At 36.1% G+C, this 22,024-nt stretch overlaps 1 protein-coding gene across 17 annotated transcripts in view; it reads right to left on the bottom strand.

Moving 5' to 3' along the window:
* HERC1 (HECT and RLD domain containing E3 ubiquitin protein ligase family member 1) overlaps positions 1–22,024 on the bottom strand; it is a 188,239-nt gene that overhangs the window by 83,672 nt on the left and 82,543 nt on the right. For 10 of the 17 annotated variants that reach the window (XM_045447952.1, XM_045447961.1, XM_045447962.1 and 7 more), the window contains exons 18-25: positions 20,189–20,410; positions 17,713–17,886; positions 14,429–14,543; positions 14,220–14,340; positions 12,201–12,372; positions 9,588–9,900; positions 9,003–9,123; positions 3,669–3,720 (exon numbers count right to left, since the gene is read on the bottom strand). In XM_045447952.1, coding sequence (XP_045303908.1) covers positions 3,669–3,720; positions 9,003–9,123; positions 9,588–9,900; positions 12,201–12,372; positions 14,220–14,340; positions 14,429–14,543; positions 17,713–17,886; positions 20,189–20,410 — 1,290 coding nt within the window. Of the gene's footprint in view, positions 1–3,668; positions 3,721–9,002; positions 9,124–9,587; positions 9,928–12,200; positions 12,373–14,219; positions 14,341–14,428; positions 14,544–17,712; positions 17,887–20,188; positions 20,411–22,024 lie in introns of all 17 variants that reach the window. The other 7 variants (XM_045447946.1, XM_045447956.1, XM_045447949.1 and 4 more) reach the window with 1 other exon arrangement.

The following is a 22,024-nucleotide window of genomic DNA, read 5'->3' as shown; positions in this document are numbered from 1 at the left end:
ATGAACATGGCAGAGCTGCAATACATACTTTATAAACCATAAAATATGTAGGCAAGCTAAAAGGGGAAAAAAATTAAACATGCCATCATGTACTTGCTTGAAGCTCTTCTTTTTTCTGGGGCTCAACTGGCCAAAAAGGAGTAAATACACTACCACACAAAAATCAGAAGACAAAAGGAGAAATTTGATACAGGAGACAACATTTACATTTGCTCTTCTTTATATAATCTAATTTGAAATGCATATATAAAAACAGCATTTCACCCATACATGTTATACCATGAAACACACATGCTGATAAATGTTTCCATTATTATTTTTAGCTGTAAAACCCTAACACTTTATTTATAAGGCCTAAGGAGTGAAAAAAATCAAGTCATATAGTATTTTAACTAATAAGATTCCTGATGTTGCTTCTTAAATTGCTGCTTTGGTATCCGTACCATTTTTCACTGCACCAGATTCAGCTTAAGTATGAAAACTAAAGTTAAATATCTGCAAAGTTAGGTATCTTCTTTCAGCGATGGATGAGCTCAGTTCTACACAACTACAGCAAATCTTTTAAGTATTTATCAAAGTACCAAAATACCAACACATTTAACAGGTTTTGTATAAAATTTTGACGAGCTGTTGTAAGAATTAAATGAGTTAATATGTTTTAAGCATCAGAACAATGACTGGCATATGTAAGTAGTTTACAGGTGTTTAATGAATACAAAATGTCCTATTATCTCTGAGGCACTAAGCAGAAATGTTTCACCTATCTCTTTTTAAAGTAATTTAAGACATTCTTTTGGTTTTAGAATTTAGCTTTAATGCCTCTGAACAGATGAGCAAACAGCTACATTTATGTGCTCTATTTGCTCTACCCATTCCTACCATATTTGCTTGCTTGGACCAATTGTGAAAGATTAACTTGAATGAGGGAAGAAGCAGCCATCATGGTTCAAAAGCATGAATCCTAGTATCCCCAATGCCAAACACTGAAATTATAGGCACTAGCATTCCCAAGGAGGAGCCTTTGGAAGGAAAAGAAGAGCAGCTGAAACAAGTATACAACCATTAATTGTTATTGATACATCCATTTAATTTCAGTGAATGTGACATAGTAACTTATCTCTAATTTCTTTTACTAGGTTTTTAATAACTCAGGGCCACTGAGACTAGTAAGTACAAAAGCTATGCAAGGGAAAAAATTGTCATTTCCTCTTCAAAATACTGGAAAGGGGTAAACAAGAGCATAGGAGAATTGTCACTTGGCAGGGCATCTGTTTGTCCTTCACAGCTCAATATAATCAGAACACCTAAATGGCCCCAAACAGTTCTAACTTGGTTCGTTTGCCCAAATGAAGATAGGCATCTAGTCCAAATTGGCAATAAATAAGGAAAAAATAGGATTGTTTATTCTACCATTATTTAAGAACAAAACAAAACAAAACAAACCACTGCGGTCCGAAGGTAGTCACTAAATACAAATAATTTTTAAAAATTCCTTTCAAAATATATTCCCCTTAATGTATTTTCAATGTTCTTTTATTTTAAAGAAGGAAATCTATAAGAAAACTATTAAGTGTACATTTTCATCGTTTAATCTGTAAGCTCTAGTATTCATTAGATTGAAAACTATTTTTGCTGCCTTCCTAAAAGAGTAATTCTTCTACTTTCTAGTCACCTATTCCTAAGAACAAAGCCATCAGCAGATTTTTCTCTGGAAACATTAAAATGCATTGATTATTAGGATAAATTGGTACCATATTAAGTGATATCATGAAGATTTATGTAACTAGTTTCCCTCCCTATTATAATTTCCTAAGTGAATAATTAAAAAAAAAAAAAACTTTTCCCATGAGGTCCTATATTTGCTTTTCTGTTTTCAACAAAGTAAAGTTAAATTCCAAAAAGTTAATAGGTTTTGGTACTGCCTTGAGCTTTTTGCAGAAGGTAGTTTATCCACAAACAATATTTGGATTAATGGCTTCATTCATTTGTATCTCCTTATACCTACAACTATAGAAACTCCACATCTACTCATAGGATAACAGTTTAAAAACTTGAGCAGAAACCAACTCTAGGACAGTAACTGTGAAGTGTTCTAGCTATTTTTCCTAAGTAATTTACAATGAAATTCTAGGTCATTTGTAATTCAGAGAAAAGATACCACTTTCTGTTTTATTCTAAACATTACTTTGCACATACTGACATGGCTAATATAGACTAAATCTCACAGGATAAAGGTTTAAGAGAAAATAATTTTAGCTAATGGACTATCATGCATAAATATAATCAGTACAGCAGGAGGCTCTTACTAAAAACTGGATCCCTTATGCTACTCCGTAAGTTTGGAGCCATTGTCTCTCTAGCACCAAATGATACACATATAACAGAAATTTTAGCAACAGTGCTCACCTGAGCTAACCAAAATTTTAATTTCTACATCAAGTGGTTATGCAAAAAGGATTTTCTGGATAATTATGACACATGAACTCCCAATTTTCAAAGAATTATAAAATAATAAAATACATATTGCACATTACACTAAGCATCATTTAATTATTTTTATATCACAAATAACCTTATGATTTTTTTAAAAAACCCAACAGCTATGTTATAGCTTCCAAAGAGTTTTCAAATAAACGAAGTACCAGTTCTAGTCATTATTCTTAGTATTTCAGAAAAATCGTTCTCTGTATTCTAATTAAAGGACAAAGTATCATATTTTATTTGACAGAATGCCAACATTTCTTCCTCTAAGTTATAAACACACAAATGAAAAAACTGTGCATGCATTTCTTCCCTTCATTCCTCAGTTTTCCCTCATCTCTCAGTTTGCTTCCTGTGGGGGAACTGAACATTCTGCCAAGGAAGCTATCAAGAGAAGGGTTTGGTTTTGAAGTACAGAAGACTTACTATCACAGAAAATAATTTTTCCCACAGGCTCTTAAAAATCGCCACTAGCATCAATGTTGAACATTTCACATTTTCACAACCACAGTATAAATGGGTTTAATAAAAGTGCCAGTTAATAGAGAGCAATACTTGGGGAGTTTTTAGGTATCCTTGAATTTAGAGTCTCTGAAACAGCTGTCCTTTCCATACATTTTTATATATAACTAAGAGTTAACTGTATTATTTACTAAGAAAGAGCTTCTAACAAACAAGCTAAACTCTTGATAACACTCGTAAAATTGTTCCTCATGGGAAAATTTGTCTAGAAATCATAAGCTTATGTCTTACATGCTGTATCTTAAGAGGCAAAGAGTAAAAAAAAAAAGTGGAAACTTTCTGAAAGTGTGCATGCAGAGACAGGAGGTGAGTGGAGGAGAGTTCTCATGTAATACCATTAAACTATGGCAACTGTACCAGTGAACTAAAACACAGCAAATAATATACGTAACCCCCCATAATGTAAAGCATTACTTTTGGAGTTCCACACAACTTTTAAAAAAGTCAAAACACATGACAAATGAGAAACAGACTGGTTATTAACTCCTAGACATTTCTGTTTTAAAAGGGTGTATGTTAAAGAAAATGGCTTCCTTTTAACTCTTCCAATAAAATGTTTCTAAATTTGTTTTTGCAATAATGTTTCAAAGACAATCATATCTAAATACATCAGATATAAAAACAGCTATATCATTTAACCAGATTTTTAATTTCTTAATACTTACCTCTCTTTCTATGAGATGATGCCAAATCCAAATCAACATTTCGTCTTCCACTCTATTAAGTTAAAAATGAAAAATGTAGTTGTGAAAAGTGTTTTAAGATTAGATTTAACACAACATTAGAATAAAAATACATAAAATTATAACAATGTGCTACCTGTATACCAGTCAAGTCAGACTAAAGTCTAATAAAACGTCTCAAAAAAACCCACTGAAAACAGCTTTAAGAAAGCCCAGGTACATAACTCTGAGATACTAAAACACAAAGTCAAGGTGTATGCTAATTAACATTGTAGAGTAGCATAAGCTTTTCTTTGTTGTCACCTTTTCTTTTTTGGAATTATTGCCTTTTTTTTTTTTTTTTAAGTTCATCTATGTATTTTGAGAGAGAGAGCAAGCACATGCACAAGTGGGGGAAGGGCAGGGAGAGAGGGAGAGAGAGAATCCCAAGCAGGCTGTACACAGTCAGCATAGGGCCCAAGGCTGGGCTCTGAACTCACAAACTGTGAAATCATGACCTGAGCCAAAATCAAGAGTCGGACGTTCAACCAACTAAGCCACCCAGGTGCCCCAGGTATCTTTGTCTTTTATCTTCCAAATACACTATAATCTTATTAATACTTTCCACAGGTCTAAAGCCTTCTGTAGCAAAGTCTCATTTTCAAAAATTGCTTTCTCTATTCTTATTTTACATTCTTTTCAAAAGCCCCACTAGTCTTGGCTAGGCATTTTAGAGGAAGAGAATCTGATGAATCCACCCTAACAGAAAAGTAACATAGTCCTAAGACTACTGGCAGTATTTTAAAGGATTTTAAATGTTTTTAAGGGGTGCCTGGGTTAAGTGTCCAATTCTTGACTTCACCTCAGGTTATGATCTCACAGTCATGGAATCAAGCCCCACATTGGTCTCTGCACTGGGCATGAAGCCTGCTTAAGATTCTCTCTCCCTCCCTCTGCCTCTCAAGCGGGCATGCTCGCTCTCTCTCTCTCTCTCTCTCTCTCAAAAAAAAAAAAAAAAAGCCTATTAAATCTAGAAATCTCATATTGCTGAAACTGCAGACAGCTCAATAAAATAGTGAAGGTTTTCAGGAAGAACAGAAGTATATTTCTGTTGGGGAGGGGTGCAGACAACTATCTGCTCTGCTCATATGTACAGCCAACCAAGTACAAACCATACGTGACTGACTCATTTATGCAAGACTTGACATTATGGTCTTACTAGGCATTTCATTTTTACTCTATCACATAATTTTAAAAAATGGTGGCAAAGAATAAAGGTTGTAGAAGTGATAAAACAGATTCATTTAGGAACTGCCATTGTAGAAAATCATTACCTGGTTACACACAGACACATGTACCTACATTGTAGATAAACACATTTCGTCTTACATACACACACACACCAAAAATAAGTATGTTGTCAGGCCATTTGGTGCTAGACAAAATACGAAATGTTACAACCGCTCCCGAAGATATCAGTGGATCATGCAAGAAAACATTTTTATCACACAGTACCTTGGTCATGAGGGGTCACAGAATAATTTTATCTCAGACCTCAGAACTAGAATTATCTGTTTCCCTTGAACAACTGGTTTGTTATATCTTTTAGACACTGAATCTTGGAAATCATTAAGCTGTTCCTCTTTGGTGGCCCACCTTTTGCCAAACATCACAGGATATGGTCTGAGGTGTACAAAATCTCACCCAGGGCTTTATCTTTCAGTTTCTTTGAGTCCTAATTCATTCACCTAATTCATCCTTTTATAAAGTATTTATTTTTATACACTAAATCAACTCCTTTGTGGAATAAGGAAGAGAGGGAATAGATTAAGAGAGTGTAGTATGAAATGCTGGACAGGTATGACAACTGTCAATCACACAGTTGAACTTACGCTTAATTAACTGTTGAGGTTTACTAAGACAGAGAAATAGATAATACATCATGTAACACTCTTTATAAAAGAAGGATAAAGCAAAGACTGAGCATTAAACTGATTAACTTCAGTTATGTTAAGAAAGCATTTCATTCATTCACAAATCAGAAATGAAGTACCACTAGATATTAAGGATATGAATGGAAATCCTAAATAACCTGACAGAAGGATAATGTATTTTAGCTGGAAAAACCCAAACTGCCTCCACTGTTTGCCCCTCTTCATCTATACCAGGCTGAAGGCTCAGCCCACATCTCCCTTCATCTGCAAAAGAATCTGCTCTGGTTCTAGACTTTCCTATCTCTTACAAGACTATCTTTCTAAACATTCTGTAAAGAAAGATGATCAAGAGCAAATCTTTTTCAAAAATGTGTTTATTAATCTTTTATAAACTGTAGGAAACTCAATGTTAACAATCTTGGCAACTAAATCTAGGCTCAATCTACCTCCACTGATCTCTCTTTCCATTCTGTTCTGAAAATATATTTTTCAAAACGTTTTAAATATTACCAAACTTGTTCTTTACAACAACCCAGTTGAGGCAAGTATTAACAGGTAGTTTTCTTTTCTTTTTTTTTTTTATTTATTTTGAGAAAGAGAGAGAGTATACACATATGCAAGCAGGGGAGGGGCAGAGAGAGGGAGAGAGAATCCCAAGCAGGCTCTGTGCTGTAAGCAGGAAGCCCAATGCAGGGGTTGAACTCAAAAACCGTGAGATCATGACCTGAGCCAAAATCAAGAGTCAGATGCTTAACTGACTGAGCCACCAAGGTGCCCTGCATGACAGGCAGTTTTATTCCCCATTTCAAAATAAAGAAGCTGGGGTTCAGAAAGGTAAAAATCTTGCCCCAGGTAAAAATCAATAGTAAATCTTAAGCCTACTATGACTAAGTGAGATTTCACTATTTGTTTTCTCAAAGTATGTTGCTTTAACTACACCTATCCTCATTTTTTATCTTTTCATTTCAGTGGAAATGAATTATCAATCTACAAAACATACTGTAAAAGACATCAGGGGCATTACAATAAACCTGCCTTCTAAGAGGTCTGCTGGAAAGAAATACTAATAATACATAAATAAGTATGATGTGAGACAAACCATTAGTGGTTCATTAGAGATACTACCAAAATGTCACAGAAATAACATGAAGACTCCTGGGAGTAACGTGATCTTGGAAAGCTTTCTGGAAGAGATAACACTTTAGCCAGTTCTTAAGATAAGACCCCCATCAATAAAATCCAGGAGAAAGACATTTAAGGCAAAGAGTGCTTGAGCAGAGGCTCAAGAGGTATGTTTGGGGTTTGGCAGGTGGACTATCATTCCAAAAATACAGATTACTCCAGGGGATAACTGGTTCCAAAGGCAGGCAGGAAACATTTTCCAGAATCTTTGATTTCTTGGTAGGTAGTGCAGAATCACAAAGTTTTCTAAGTAGGAAGGGAGCGTGACCAGCTGGAATTATTTTTGTTGTGTTTTCTTTTTAATTTTTTTTAATGCTTATTAATTTTTTAGAAGAAGAGAGAGACAGCACAAGGAGGGAAGAGGCAGAGAAAGACGGAAACACACAATCCAAAGTAGACTCCAGGCTCTGAGCTGTCAAAAAAAAAAAAAGAAGCATTTAAAGAAAAAAAAAAAAAAAAAAAGCTCTAACTTTGGGAACAGGATCTAAGGAGGACAGTAAGAGATCAGAGTGACAGTGGAGCCAGCATATGTAGGGTCTTGTAGGCCCCTGTAAGGACTTATGCTTCTAAAAAGCAGTCACTGGAGGTTTTGAGTAGAGAAGTAACATGATCTATGTAATAAAAACTATCACAGGGTTAGGAGACTAGATAATGAGACTGATCAGACTGAGAGGAATCTCAGAGACTATAAGAGAGGAAACATGAACTGGGAGCACAGAGATACTAATGGTAATGACTAAAAGAAGGGAAAAACAAACAGAACACCAGGGTACAATAAAATCTGCTTAGGGACACTGCTGAACTTTCCTTAGAGGAGGAATCTTCTTTACTTAGAAGTTTCTCTGAAACAATACCTTTCTGTTTATGTAGTACTTTATACTTTTCAAAAGTATTTTCATATCCATCATCTCAATTTACCCAATAGAGGAATTTCAGAGCTAAAAATGGAGCTTATAAACCACTCACTCAGTCCAAAAAACCAGAGTTTCTGTTTGGGCTGCCATGTGACATGACCGAAGTCTCACACATTGTCATAAACACAAGAGGCACTAATGTCCTCCTATCACAGCGGGATACTAAGGCCCAGATAAGTCAAGTAACACGTATAGATTATTCACATACAAGACAGAGGGAGAGCCAAAATGCAAATCCAGCTATGAACTCCAAGTCCAAAACTACTCAAAAGTAGTAATCTCTTAGACAATTTGCACACCATAATTTACCTATCACACTACAGCATACTTTGCTTCCTGCTTCTTAGGTAAATCAGCATCTCATCTGTTTGATTTTGACTGTAAATGCCTGCAGCCCAGGTCCTGAGGCTTTTTTGGTAGGTAACTGAGAATTACTGACAGATTTTAAGTAGAGGAAATATAAACAGACTTGTGAAATGTGGAAGATGGGCACAAAACAAGCAGGAGGTCAACAAGTTTGGAGGCTTCTGGACTAGTCCGAGCAAAAGAGAAGGAAAGTTTGAACAGAACAGTGGCAAAAGGGATGGAAAGGACATATCAGAAACATACCAAGGTTAAAATTTGCAAGACTTGACTAACTAGATGGTAGGGAGTGTGGGGGGTTGCAAAGACAAGAAAATAAGGAAAAGAAAAGGATGAATCCTGAATAGTTAATAATACCACCTACTAAGATAGTGAATATAAGAAAAGAAAGTTTGAGAGAAAGATGAATTTATTTTTGGATAGGTTAAGATTGGGGTAACCTCACTTGTTCAGGAGGACTGTCCACCAATGAGTCAGATATATGAATTTGAAGTTTAGGAAGAAGTCAGAGCTAAAGACAGAAATCTGAGGGGCATCTGGGGGGATCAGTTGGTTGAGTGCCTGACTTCTGCTCAGGTCATAATCTCACGGTTTGTGGGTTTGAGCCCTATGTCAAGCTCTGCACTGACAGCTCAGACACTTGAGTCTGCTTCAGATCCTCTCTCTCTCTCTCCACCTTGCCCCACCCCCATTTGTGTGCTCTCTCTCAAATATAAAGAAATAAAATAAAACTTAAAAAAAAATAAAGATAGAAATCTGAGAATCACATTAACATATGGGTGGTAAATATCTATGCAATATAGTTATCCCATTTTTCTTAAAAGTTCTTTTTAAAAAGTTTTTATATGTCTAAAACAAACATATAGTACTTACTGTAACCAAACTCTTATATATCTATATGCTGAAAACAAAAATCCCTCTTTACTGAATCCAGGTATACCTACCAGCGCGTAACCCTCCTCATCTGATTCAGGCTGAGACAAATCAGATTCACTCCTCGATTTGATCAGTCTATAATTTGGACTTGCATGGACTAGCCGGCTCTCTGCAGTAAGACTTTCACTCCTGTCTCACATGCACAAAGAAAAGTTTTTCAATTTGGGATTGTTAGTAAACATAAAATTGAATGGAACTAGCAGCATAGACCTAATACATACACAGTGAGGAGTAATTATATCTGTCAAAGGGAAATCCTGACTCTTGTGTAAGCACAAAGCCCTTTACGATGACATCAAACCAACTTACATGGCACTACATTACAGAGAGATGCAAGAAACTTTGTATGTTTGTCTACTGTTGTTTATATGTATGAAAAATTGTGCCTCCTCATCTAATCAGAAATTTCTATTCCAGGCTGAATCAGTATCACTCTTTACATTACTTTAATACGTTAATATATTACTTCACCCTAGTCAATTTGGATTTCCTCCTCCACATGTGTGTTCATTTCAGAAGACCACTATAACTTCGAGAACAAAGTGTTGCACTGCATAAAGTCACAAATGTCTCAAGTTTCTAGTCAGTCCCACCTGGTCATAAGTCCACCCCCTTCAGAGGCACTTGTTGAAGGCTGCTGCAACTGTCCTTCTTCCTTCCGCTTCTGAAGCTCCTCAATCACAGGACTTACTCCTAATATTAACAGGGCACACCGATGGATCACAGAGTTGCAGGCAGCGGTGTACACATCCTGACCCTCAGGAAGGTCTGTGCTGACCCTTCGCTCTTGCTGAGACTGGGGAGGTGGATCATCAGCTCGAGCCCCAGACCCTGCCCCACTGTTCATTCTATCTCGATCTCGGCTACGAGCTACTTCACGGGCTGAGAGGAAACACTGAAAGATTTCTGTAACATGCAACACAAAAACAAGGTCTTAACACATGGGGAGAGAAGAGCAAAGAAAATAACAATAAAAATAGTCATAAAGTTTGGATCAAAAACTTACTGAAAGAGGGAAAAGTTATTTTTTAGACATTAAATACAGCATAGTAACTAAGTTAAGATTATATTAAATACATGTAAAACATTAAACTTTTCACAAAAATTAAAATAGGAAATAATTATGCTGTTATAGAATTCACATTTGGTTTATTCTATTTCTACTCTTACTCATGAGTTAGATCAATGATTTTCAAGTGGCCCCAGACCAGGGCATCAACATTTTCTGGGAACTTGTTACAGATGCAAATTATCAGGCCAATCCCAGACCTTCTGAATCAGAAATTCTAGGCATGGGGCCAGCAATATGTGTTTTAACAAGCCATCCAGCTGATTTTGAGCTCTGCTGAAGTTTCAAAATGACTGAGTTAGATTAAAATAACTATTTCTGAAATGTTTATGACCTTCGTATGAAAAATGTCAGGTTACAAAAGAAACAAAATTTAAGTTGCATGAGTTAAGAATAGCTCCCCTTCCCTCTCTAAAGTCTAGGTAATTCCTGACATCTATACTCCGCTGTATCTCAAACACATTAAAAAAGTACAACCACTAAAGGTCTTTGCTGAAAATGAATATGATAATAATATACAGCCAAGACTGCTTCAGAAAATCAAGTGGCATCACCAAGAATGTCCATCTAATACCAGCCCTTCCCAATTCACAAGTGTAAAAAAATAGTGAGTTTAGTAAGGTTCTGATGCAGTGGCAGATACTTCACAACAGGAAAATAATTTTTTGTTCAAATTTGGAGTGAAGACAGTATTCTTTATGGGGCACCCAAGCAGAAAATTTGGATAAATACTAGATTCATCTGTTCATACAGAAGTATAAACTTTAAAAATGGCTTTCATATGTGTATTTTATAGAATTATTACATAATATTTTCATTATGCTGTTTGAAGTCTCATTTCTGTAAAAACCAAAGCAACAAACTCAGTACAAAGCTTGAAATCAGTTAAAGTAATTAAGAGAAGGGTCACTAGAACTTTGGGCAGATCTCATTCGATTTCCAGCTGCTACTAATCTGGCCCTAGGCATAAATTTTGCCTCCTTAAATCTCAGTTTGCCCATCTTTAAAATAAATACCAGAATGTATCTCATTAGACTATTGTAAGGATAATCCATCTATGTGAAGCATATGACCCAGTGCCCAGCATGTAACACAGGTGCTCAAAAACCATAGCTGATTTAAAATTATTACTCCCCAGTGACTATTATGCTTTCTTTTACTATAATTGAAGGTTACAGTTTGTTACCATGTTTTCCCCTTTGGCCTTTGTTTTCCAGAATTTTTAAACTAAGTTTTAAGTTCAACTGCAAAAGTCCCTTCAGCCTAGGTTTTTAAAATATAATTATTCTCCCTCCCCATCTCCAATCCCTTTTCTCCTCGTTTTTTTAAGTAGTTTCTGGTTTTGAGCCACCTCCATATATCATTTTTACAAGTATGCAAAACACAAATAAATTGATAATAAAATGTCAAATTGATTAATACACAGAGATAATCCCAACACCAAATGCATAGCTAGCCATAATGTTTCAGTCTATAAAGTGAATATACATTTTAACTTGAAATAGCCAAATCACTCAAAAGATACTAACACATGTTTAAAAGCTTTGGTATTTCCTTTTAAACATCTAAATGATTACAATAGTTTTCTATTGTAGCCTTGAAATACACAAGTATGGAAAGTGTTATAATCACCCAGCCAACAGAATTCTCATGCATACTCTTGCTCTCTACTGACAATGGCAGTGTAGTCAGTGGGTGAAATTTATAATTTTAAAAGTGTGACATATAAAAAGTAACTAGGCTCTCCTAGTAAGTGCTGGAAGAGGCTCTCTTCCTCACCACACAGAGGGGCCAGGCCAATGGACAAACTGGTACCCTCCAAAACAAACTCTGTATGACCTTATCCAATCACTCAGGCATTATTGCATGCGTAAGACTCAGTGGAACAGTTACTGGTTCTAAAAGCCTGCTTTCAGAGCTTTTCAGCCCCAAGCATGCAATCCAATAGCTTCAAAATGGAACTAGCACAGTTTTTAAGAGCTGAAACATTAGCTAATATAAATTCAGATCACCAGGAAAATATCAGATCCTTATAGAAAAACTACAGAGAAATGTTTGCCCTTCTCTTCTCCAGTCAGTTCCCCTACCATGAAGAATGCCATGACGTGGATCTGTTCATTAAGAAGGGTGTACTCACTGCCAGCTGTCATCACTTCATGTTCCCGTTCTTCTTCTTCATCCTCCGGCTCGGGATGCCCCTCTTCCCGGTCTCGCTCAGCTTGTTCTTCCATTTCAGCTTCTTCATCAATGGTCCGGGTAAACGAATGCTCCTGAGGATCAACATCTGCAGAGTCCTGGTTTTCCGAGATCTGAAAGAAACCATCAAAGCTACACTGAATATAGTTTTCAAAACTCTGAAAAACTTCATCAAAACTTTGACTTTTTGGTCATGGAAAATATTGCTAAAACCAACAACACATGAATTTTACTACAAAAATCCAAAAGATACACTGAATAAATCTGAAAAGATCAGAAACAATGTACATACACAAAATATGTACAGAGACACCTATATGCTCTTTCCCTCAGTATTTTGATTAGAATGTCATGCTATAAGTGGATTTGAATTTATACTGCTACTCAGCTATAAACTCCTACAGAACTACAACTTAAAATGAGCTGAGTATAAAACCAAGCATAAAAGGTAATTTAAGAACATGAATTTATATACCATTCAGTCTCCTTCAAGCTGTGTATGCTATTACTACTCTGTATAAATGTTTAATAATTCTAATTTAAAATTGTATTTTCCAGACTTTTTTCAGAGAGGGACACCTATGCTCTACTCTTAGCAAATTTCAATTTATAAACAGTACTGTTTTTAATTTTTTTAAATATCTTTCCCCTGAAGAAACCACAAATTAGAAATCTGATAAGAACAATGTCAATTTTATTTCCCAGTGGTTAAGCTAACTAGCAGTCATCTAGAGGACAGAGTCCTTACAACAAAAGTTAAGAGTGTCACAAATGCCATAACAGTATGCAACATTTCTCCCACAGACTTTAGTATAAAGTACAAGTGAAAAAATTTAATGATCTTCTCAGATGCATAATAAAAGTTATTTTGTGATTGATAGCCAGTAAATAATTCAAGAATTTCACAGATATGGGGATACTGAGCAGTCAGTCAGACTCATATAATACATTAAAAAGTCATTTATCCCCATAATATGTAAGTTTCAAATCTGAGCCTCAACAAAACAGCATATTAATACATTTCCTGGACTTTCAAGGTCACTAATAGTTAGATTCACAAATGTTAAATCAGTGCATACCAAAAGAATTCTATAATACAAATGCAGAGACAGAGTTTGGTTTTTAAAATCTAAGATCTCAGTAACAGGGTGCAAATCATCTAATGTATAAAGTTTCAAAGTAAGCATTTCTGAAGCTGATGTACTATCCAGGCTTATAATTTATAGGATCATGTTATCAGGATTACCCAGCACTTTAAAAATCACCTATTTTTGCTGCAAGAATAACTTCTGGAGTAATCTTTAAGAAAAGGTTTCAATCTTTACCACCAGTGGTGGACAATTCTAATCATGATAAGGCTTTCTTCCTTATGTTCAGCTAACAGTGATTTTCCATTCAGTTGTTACCTTTTGGTGCTGCCTATGCCCTCTAGAAAAAGAAACACCCTTACTTCCTCTTCTACATGGAAGCTTTTTAAGTATTGTTAAGGCAGCTATCATGTGACTCTCTTCTGTTTTCATTTCCCTAGGCTAAATGTTTTTGACACTTTAGTTTTTATATAAGATGACTTTCAGACCTTTCACCAATCCAAGGTAGCTTCTGTTAACGTCCCTCATAAATTATGGCACCTCAAATTAAAAGGATAATTCAAATGTGGTCTGATCAGCACAAAATAAAGGAATAATATTTCATATGATTTGGACAACTCAATTTATTCTTACTTATACAGCCTATGAATATACAAACTTTCTTAGCAGCCATATCACTTGATAAATGTGGTGTTAAATAAACCCCAAATTTTTTACTCATCCAATTTCTTCACTATAAAAAGAAGTATGTACTCAGTATTTATTGAATATCTGCAATAATCAAGGCACATTTTTTCCCCTCACATAAACCAATAAGGAGCTATCTCTCATAGCTTGCAGAAAAACAGAAATTGACTGATTTCCAACTTTACCCATCTGTCTCGTGATGATGACCTGGTCTGAATAAGTTCAAGGTTCTTGCAAGCAAGTAAACGACTTCGAACTTTGTACACACAACGGTACACTTCTGACAAGCTTTTACCAGGCTGATATCTAAATAAAGAACCAAAATAGAAAAGTTACCTAATTTCTAACATCATGAGAGCAAATATTTGTCTGAGGATAGTTTTAAGTTACTTGCCGGCTTTCTCCACATGCTTGGCTAAGTAAATTTGTATGTTTCAGAAGGGCTGCAAGAACAAATCTAGACACAGTGTCCAAGAGTGACTCGTTACTTAAAGTTGCACTGTCCCAATCTGAAAACAAAAATGATTCATTAACATTTAAAAGGGCTCAGAAAACAGTTCAGAGATAATTTTAATAGCTTTAGTAATCCAACAGGTGAATGTTATCATTTCCTAAACGTTAACAAATGCACCTACTAGGTCCTATATACTGTTCTGTGTGCTAGGGATATAGCAGTCAACAAAACTAAGTCCCTGATCTCACAGAATTTATATTCTAGTTGGGGGGTGGGAGACACCAATAAATATAAACATTAATATGACAGGAAAGTGCTATGGAGAAAAATAAAGCAGGGCAAAGAGAACAGGGAGTACCATACTATTTCATACAGGCTAGTTTGCAAAGATCTCTGATAAGGTACAGGTGAGTAGAGATGTAGACAAAATCGGGAAAGGTACCACAGAGAAACAGTGTCCCCTCAGAAAAAAACTAGTGTAGAGGCCCTGAGGTGGGTTCAAGGAGGCCAGTGTGGCCAGAACAAAGTGTGCACACATAAGTTGTAGGAGACGTTAGAAAGTCGGCTGGAGACTAGATCACACAGGGCCTGCAGGCCACTGCAAGTCCTTTAGATTTTACTATGAGGGAAACAGGAAGCACCATTAGAAGGCTTTGAGTGGAAATACAATATGATCTGATTTGTGTTTTAAAAGGCCAACTATAACTGCTGAGTGGTGAACCAGATATGGACTGCAACAGCAGTACTGCAGTAACTCAAGTGAGGAATGATGGTGACTCAGACCAGAGCAGTAGCAGTGGAGGTAGGAAGAAGTGGTCAGATTCCAAAAGCGTTTTGAAGGCAGAGTTGACAGGATTTGTTGATGGATCAGATGTGCGAATACGAGAAGTCAAAGTTGACTAGAAATGTACCTGGACTGTGGCTGATTTACTCAGACAGCCAGACTACAGGAAGAACGCTTTGGGGAAATAAGGAGCTGGAATCAGGAGTATGGTTTTGAATACTGTCTATTAAGCATCCTAGTAGAGATATTGTGTAAACTAGTCAAGTGTGAATATATGTGGTATTTGAAGCCATTAAGTAGATACTGTGAATACAAAAATGAAATGAAATGAAGTGGGTAAGAAACGAAACAACAATGGACACAGATGAGTACGTCCAATAGAAAACCAAAATCACAGCATCAGATGATGAGAACTAGGCAGGTGCTTTCTTTAATTCCACGTTAGCATACTAATGCTGTACTTTAAAAATGTAGTACATGCAGTAGATTCCAAATAGGGGTGGGAGCTTTACCGTCCACTAGACTTTTAATTTGACAGATTTAACAAGCTACTTAAAAATAAAACCAAACAAAAAACACCCATGGAAAATATCAAGCCCCAAGTCAACATTATTTGTTCTTAATCCCTTCTTAAAACTCATATCTCAAGAGATAAAATTTTTTATCTTGGTTTTCTAGTCATTTCTGTAGGCTTAGGTAAAAACTGAGTTCAGACTTACCTATTTTACAGGTAAAAAAAAACAAAACAAAACCCTGACAATATAAACATGCATGATTTAAAAAAAATCTTATAGGCCACAGCAAATCTTAAACGATAGACTCTATTACATAAAAAATTTTCCACATTAAGTTCTTGAGAAATCATCTGTTCCAAGGGAATGCTTGCTATTCTGACAGCTGCTATGACTTAAAATCAAACAATGACCCATATCAAGGACTCTAATGCTCAACTTAAAATGCAAACTATAGACCCTCTGCTGTGTTTCCAATTTACCAAGAGATTATCCTCCTATAACAATTTGTAAAGTAATGGGTTCTTTTCTTCATTAAAGTTATGGTCATTTCATATCAAACACTACAGAACGTTTCCACTATTCAGGTATAAAATCTAAGCTACAGTGGACAAGCAATTCCACAAAGGGAGCCATACAATGAGTTCTTATTCATCTTATGTTTATATCTTGTTCTAGCTGCAGGGGTGCCCGGGTGGCTCAGCTGGTTGAGCGTCTGACTTCAGCCCAGGTCATGATCTCGCGGTTTGTGAGTTCAAGCCCCGCGTCAGGCTCTGTGCTGACAGCTCAGAGCCTGGAGCCTGCTTCCGATTCTGTGTCTCCCTCTCTCTCTCTGCCCCTCCCCTGCTCACGCTCTGTCTCTGTCTCTCAATAATAAACGTTAAAAAAAAAAAAAAAATCCTAACTGCAATTAACAAGTGATATGATAAAAAAAAAAAAAAACCCTAACTGAACATTCCAAGCAAATGATGCAAATATGAGAGAATATCAGAAAACACAACTTAGAAAGTAAATTTTTTTCCTCCTCCATTACCATACTTTTCCACTTCTGCTTAGAGTCAACACAATACAGAATGAATAAATAAAATGAATAAACTGGATGAAATTAAACTTTCAAAGGTATCATATCTAATGGTGTTTTAAAGATGTAAACAATACGCACCTCATTTCATGTTTATTACACAAAATGAAAGACAATAAAAGGTAAAAAATGTATTTACTTTTACCATTTTTATCACAGAAGGAAGACAATTCAAAGAATAGGGGAAAACTAAAGACATGATAAGAAAAAACACCCAGAGAAAGACAACTTATGGATATGGGATTCTGAACAATCAAGGTCATTATTAAAAAGGAAAGCATGGGAACTAAAAAGAAATCAGGTATACCTTTTTAAAACTTGTATATAAGGTTAATTTTATTTATCAAATAACATTAGAAATTGAAGTAACACTACATACTTGCATGGCACTTTACTACTGTACTCAATAGTCCATCTTATTTCAAATCGGTATCTTCACTTGCACTCTGTGGTGGGCAAATGTTTTACAGGGAAGGAAAATGACCAGGCTTAGACTTCTACATATACAGCTTTTTAGTTCTTACCCTAGGGCTTACAAAGGGAAGAGATTCATTAACAGGCTCTTAAACTAGGTCTATTTACACTGCAGGGATCCTGCAGTAAAATGTTTGCCTCTACATTTATCTTTTATGTAAATCTCAATTTTCCCATAGTAGGTTTGCTAAAATGCATGCCTAGAATATTTTCCACAAAGAAGAAAAAGAAACTTATGTTTAATGTTATTTGTAAAATACTTTTTTCTATAAAAAATAAGGTGATTCCTGTGATTTTCTATTGATACATATCACAAGTATTTTAGTATCACAAGCTATCTCCATATTTACCAACTTCATCCCCTTCATCTTACCTTTACTAACAGCATAATCCTGCATGCTTATCCAAAGACTTCGAGCAGGCTCTTTTGAACAACCCAATGCCAAGTCTACATAGACAGCAATTTCAGGCCGCAGTTTATAATCAAAAGGCTTCTGTTCTTCATTTCCCGAAAGAGCTACTTCTAGCAGGCAACTCATACATTTATCTAAAAAGAATTATTCAAATTATCAATTTTAAACCTGAATAATTACGGTGCTACAAATAAAATCTCAGCACTTTTATTTAATCCATATGAAATAATACCTTTCAAACCATTTTAAGTAGATGCTACAAAGGTAAAGTCCTTTAACATTTCTCAATGGGAGGTAGTATCACCTTCTAATCACAGCCAGAAGGATGTGTGACCACAACATCCAGGGAGGAGTTGTGGCATTTTGGTAGGCAGGGGTCAGGGAGGCTAAATGTCCTACATGTGCAGGTCCTGTAGAACTCTTTTGTTCAAAATGGAAGGATATCCTCACTGAGAAATATGGGAACACAGGGAAAGGGACTAGACAATAACTTAATCTTTTTTTCTAGAATTAAGGGAAAATAATCAGTTAAGTACCATTCAAGAGAGAGCAAAGATACCATGAACAATTTCTCTACTGATATTTACATTTGTTCAAGTGGTTCCTAACCTTTTAATGAGACATTTTGGCATTCAGAATTCATTTCCCATTTAAAAAAATAGCTAAAATGATAGGTTTGGGACTAATACCAAAAGTCAATGTAACCCACAACAGAACTGAATTACCATATATTTACAATTTTACAAAGGACAGTAACCTTTCCCTAATACATGGAAGTATTTTTTTTAAAGTGTATTTAGAGAGAAAGTGTGAGTGGGGGAGGGGCAGAGAGAGAGAGAGAGAGAGAGAGAGAGAATGAATGAATCCCAAGTAGGCTCCGCACTGTCAACGTAGAGCTCAATGCAGGCCTTGAGTTCACAAACTGTGAGATCACGACCTGAGCCAAAGTCAGATGCTTAACTGAGTGAGCCACCCAGTCATCCCTGCAAGTATTTAAACATAAAATGTAACCAACTGACTAAAGTAAATGTAACAGAAATATGAGGAAGGTAGAGATAAAGATATTTTTGTCCTCAGGGGGACATTTGCAACTACCATAGAACTAAACACTAACAACACTGGAAACATATTTACAATGTTAAACATTCCTTGAAAAACCATGATTTTACTTTTCTTGGTACAACTGTATCCTAAGTACCAGTCTAGCAGCATCAGCCATGGCTAGAATCACTATCTGGTTCATAATTGATATGATGAATACTCTATTTGGAAAAGGGAGAAAATCTTAAACTGCTCTTCTCAATCCCACTCCCCAACCCTCCAAAATCCAAAGCAGAATATGGGAATTTTGACTTGATTTCTATCTATTGTTTTTCCTCTTGGTTGGGATCCTCTTAGATGGAGATTTCTCTTAGAATTTCCTTCTTGGACACTGAGTCTCTTCCTCTCATCAGAGGAATAATGAATTTGAGGTCAGTAAGACCACATAAGCTGTCTAATCAACTCCTTTTATGGATCAAAGTTAGAGACCCAGAGAGACTAAAGGATCAATCCTAAATAAAACAACTAGATCATCTGTTCAGGAACTGGAGAGGTCATCATGTTCTGATAGTCTGAGAGCTACCCTACCAGCAAAGTAGACAAATGGGAGATGAGGCAGGAAATAGAAACCCCAAAAGGTCCATAAATGGGGAGGAAAAAATGAGGAATTACACAAGTAGCATCAGCATCAAAGTAGACAGGTTGCAGTGGGGGGGGGGGGGGGGGGGGGGTGGAGAGAAGGGACTGCCACTCACATCTGGGAGGTGTTTGAAAACTGAGTCATGGAAACTTTACAGAGCTTTACATTCTATGAAACAGTTTCATAACCTCCAACCCCCAGAACACAATAATCAAAGCATTTTCCCATTTTTATGAATTAAATGACTTTGCTCAAAATGAGTGATAAGTAATAACAGAGTGGAACCAGACCTACATTGTCCTAGTTTGGAGGCTTTCACTCTACAATGCTGCAGGATTTTACTTTTTCTGAAGGCTCCAAATTACAAATCTCAGATCCCCCACGCAGCTAATGTTTCATTTGTTTGCTATCAGTTCTTTATTCAGCAAACCCAGAATAAGAGAAAGCTCCAATGGAGGTACAAACACAAGCATGTATTTTATTTTATTTTTTTTTAATTTTTTTTTTTTTAACGTTTATTTATTTTTGGGACAGAGAGAGACAGAGCATGAACGGGGGAGGGGCAGAGAGAGAGGGAGACACAGAATCGGAAGCATGCTCCAGGCTCCGAATCATCAGCCCAGAGACTGACGCGGGGCTCGAACCCACGGACTGCGAGATCGTGACCTGAGCTGAAGTTGGACGCTTAACCGACTGAGCCACCCAGGCGCCCCCTCACAAGCATGTATTTTAAACGTTATAGAGAAGCACATTACCTAACTGAGGGGTGTCCATTTCTACACCATCACTAAAAAGTGGTGTTTTCATCCAATATGCGGTGTCCTGTTCCTCTGGAGACACAGGGGAGCCCTGAAGCATACCACCAAGACACCGCCCAATAAGGAGAGCAATCGTTCTTTCCAGATCCACAAGCCACACCCAGGACTGAGCTGGCTGAGGTAACGGCATGCCGGCAGGATCAATCAGTTCTGGTCCTCCTGAAGACAAAATCATTAATAACTGTGTCTTATCTGGTATTCAAGAGTCTCAATCTTTCTCATTTCTATTGCACTGCAGTAAGATATTGAAGCAAATTAACTTTACATTGAAAATATAAATTATAACACTTTCTGTATTTATTCTCTTCACTAGGCTAATTTAAATATATTCTAATAAGTTTGCCATCAAATAAAAACTTCCTTTGTAAAGTTACTAATTTTAAGATAAATATTAAAACAGTATAAGACAAAAATATCCCAAGGCATTGTTTTCCTACTTTTAATTATCCATATCAAATTTCACCATAACAGTGAGTACCTGAGGCAGCTCATCCCACCAAAATCGATACAAGAGTAGTTTTAGTAAAATGACTTATTATTAATTTTTTTTTTTTTGAGAGAGAGAGAGAGAGAGAGAGAGAGAGAGAGAGAGAGAGAATGCACACAAGCAGGGAAAGGGAAGAGGGAGAAGGAGGGAGAGACTCCTAAGTTTTAATGGCCCGAATTGAGAACTGTCTGGTACTGAAATCCACACCCATGCTTTCTTACTATCATCTGTTTTTAAAAGCTCTTCACTTAAAAAAGAAAAACTACACTTAGCCATTAAGAACAGATATCAATGAAATCCTTAAAGAAAAACAAAGAAGATCAACAAATCCAAAAGCTTGTTATTTGAAAAGACTGATAAAATGGACAAACCTCTAACATAATCCAGAAATAAACGATGGCATAAATTTAAAAATTAGAAATAAAAAATAGGATGCAACCACAGACACAATAGAGATTTTTTAAAAACCATCAATGAGTGGGGCACATGGGTGGCTTGGTCAGTTAAGTGTCCGACTCTTGACTTTGGCTCAGGTCATGATCTCACAAATTTGAGTTTGAGCCCTGCATCAGGCTCTGCGCTGACAGTGCGGAGCCTGATTGGGATTCTGTTCCCCTCTCTCTACCCCTCCCCCGCTTGGTCTCTCTCTCTCTCAAAATAAATTTAAAATACTTTAAAGAAACCATTAATTCCCACTACTGTAAATTTGTTATTTGGCATTATTTAGCAGATTATTTGCCAAAGCCACAATATATCTAAATGTGGGGAATAATAAAGAAACAAAGAAAGCAAGAAAGAAGCCATTAATGAGTATTATGAACAATTTTCAGCCAATAAATCTGAAACACAACAAAATTATATTTTCCAGGAAAATATCAACTCCCAATTTTAGAAGAAACAAAAAGCTAGATGACAACAATAACCACTAAGGAAAGAAAATTAATAGTCAAAGTCTATCCATATGCCAGAGCCAGGTAGTTTTATAGATAAAGTCTTCTAAAGATTCAAAAAGAGAGAATCTCTATTTTATACAAATTATCTCAGAGAAAAGAGAAAAAAGGGAAGACTCCAAACAGATGCTATGAGATTAGTATAACTGTGGTAGTAAATGACACAAAGAATGGGAAATCATAGAAAAATATCAGTTATGAGAATACAGATGCAGAAATCTAAAATAAATGATACCTAACTCACCTAATACAAACAGATGAATCTTAACAAGTTCTGATATGCTTTAGGAAAACAAGAGTAAACCTGGAATAGTTCCATATAAAGCCTAATCAACA

Source organism: Leopardus geoffroyi, chromosome B3 (genome assembly GCF_018350155.1).
Source record: "Leopardus geoffroyi isolate Oge1 chromosome B3, O.geoffroyi_Oge1_pat1.0, whole genome shotgun sequence".
Lineage (NCBI taxonomy): Eukaryota > Metazoa > Chordata > Mammalia > Carnivora > Felidae > Leopardus > Leopardus geoffroyi.
The sequence above is the reverse complement of the archived record's forward strand: the minus strand, read 5'-3'. Positions and strand labels throughout refer to the sequence as shown.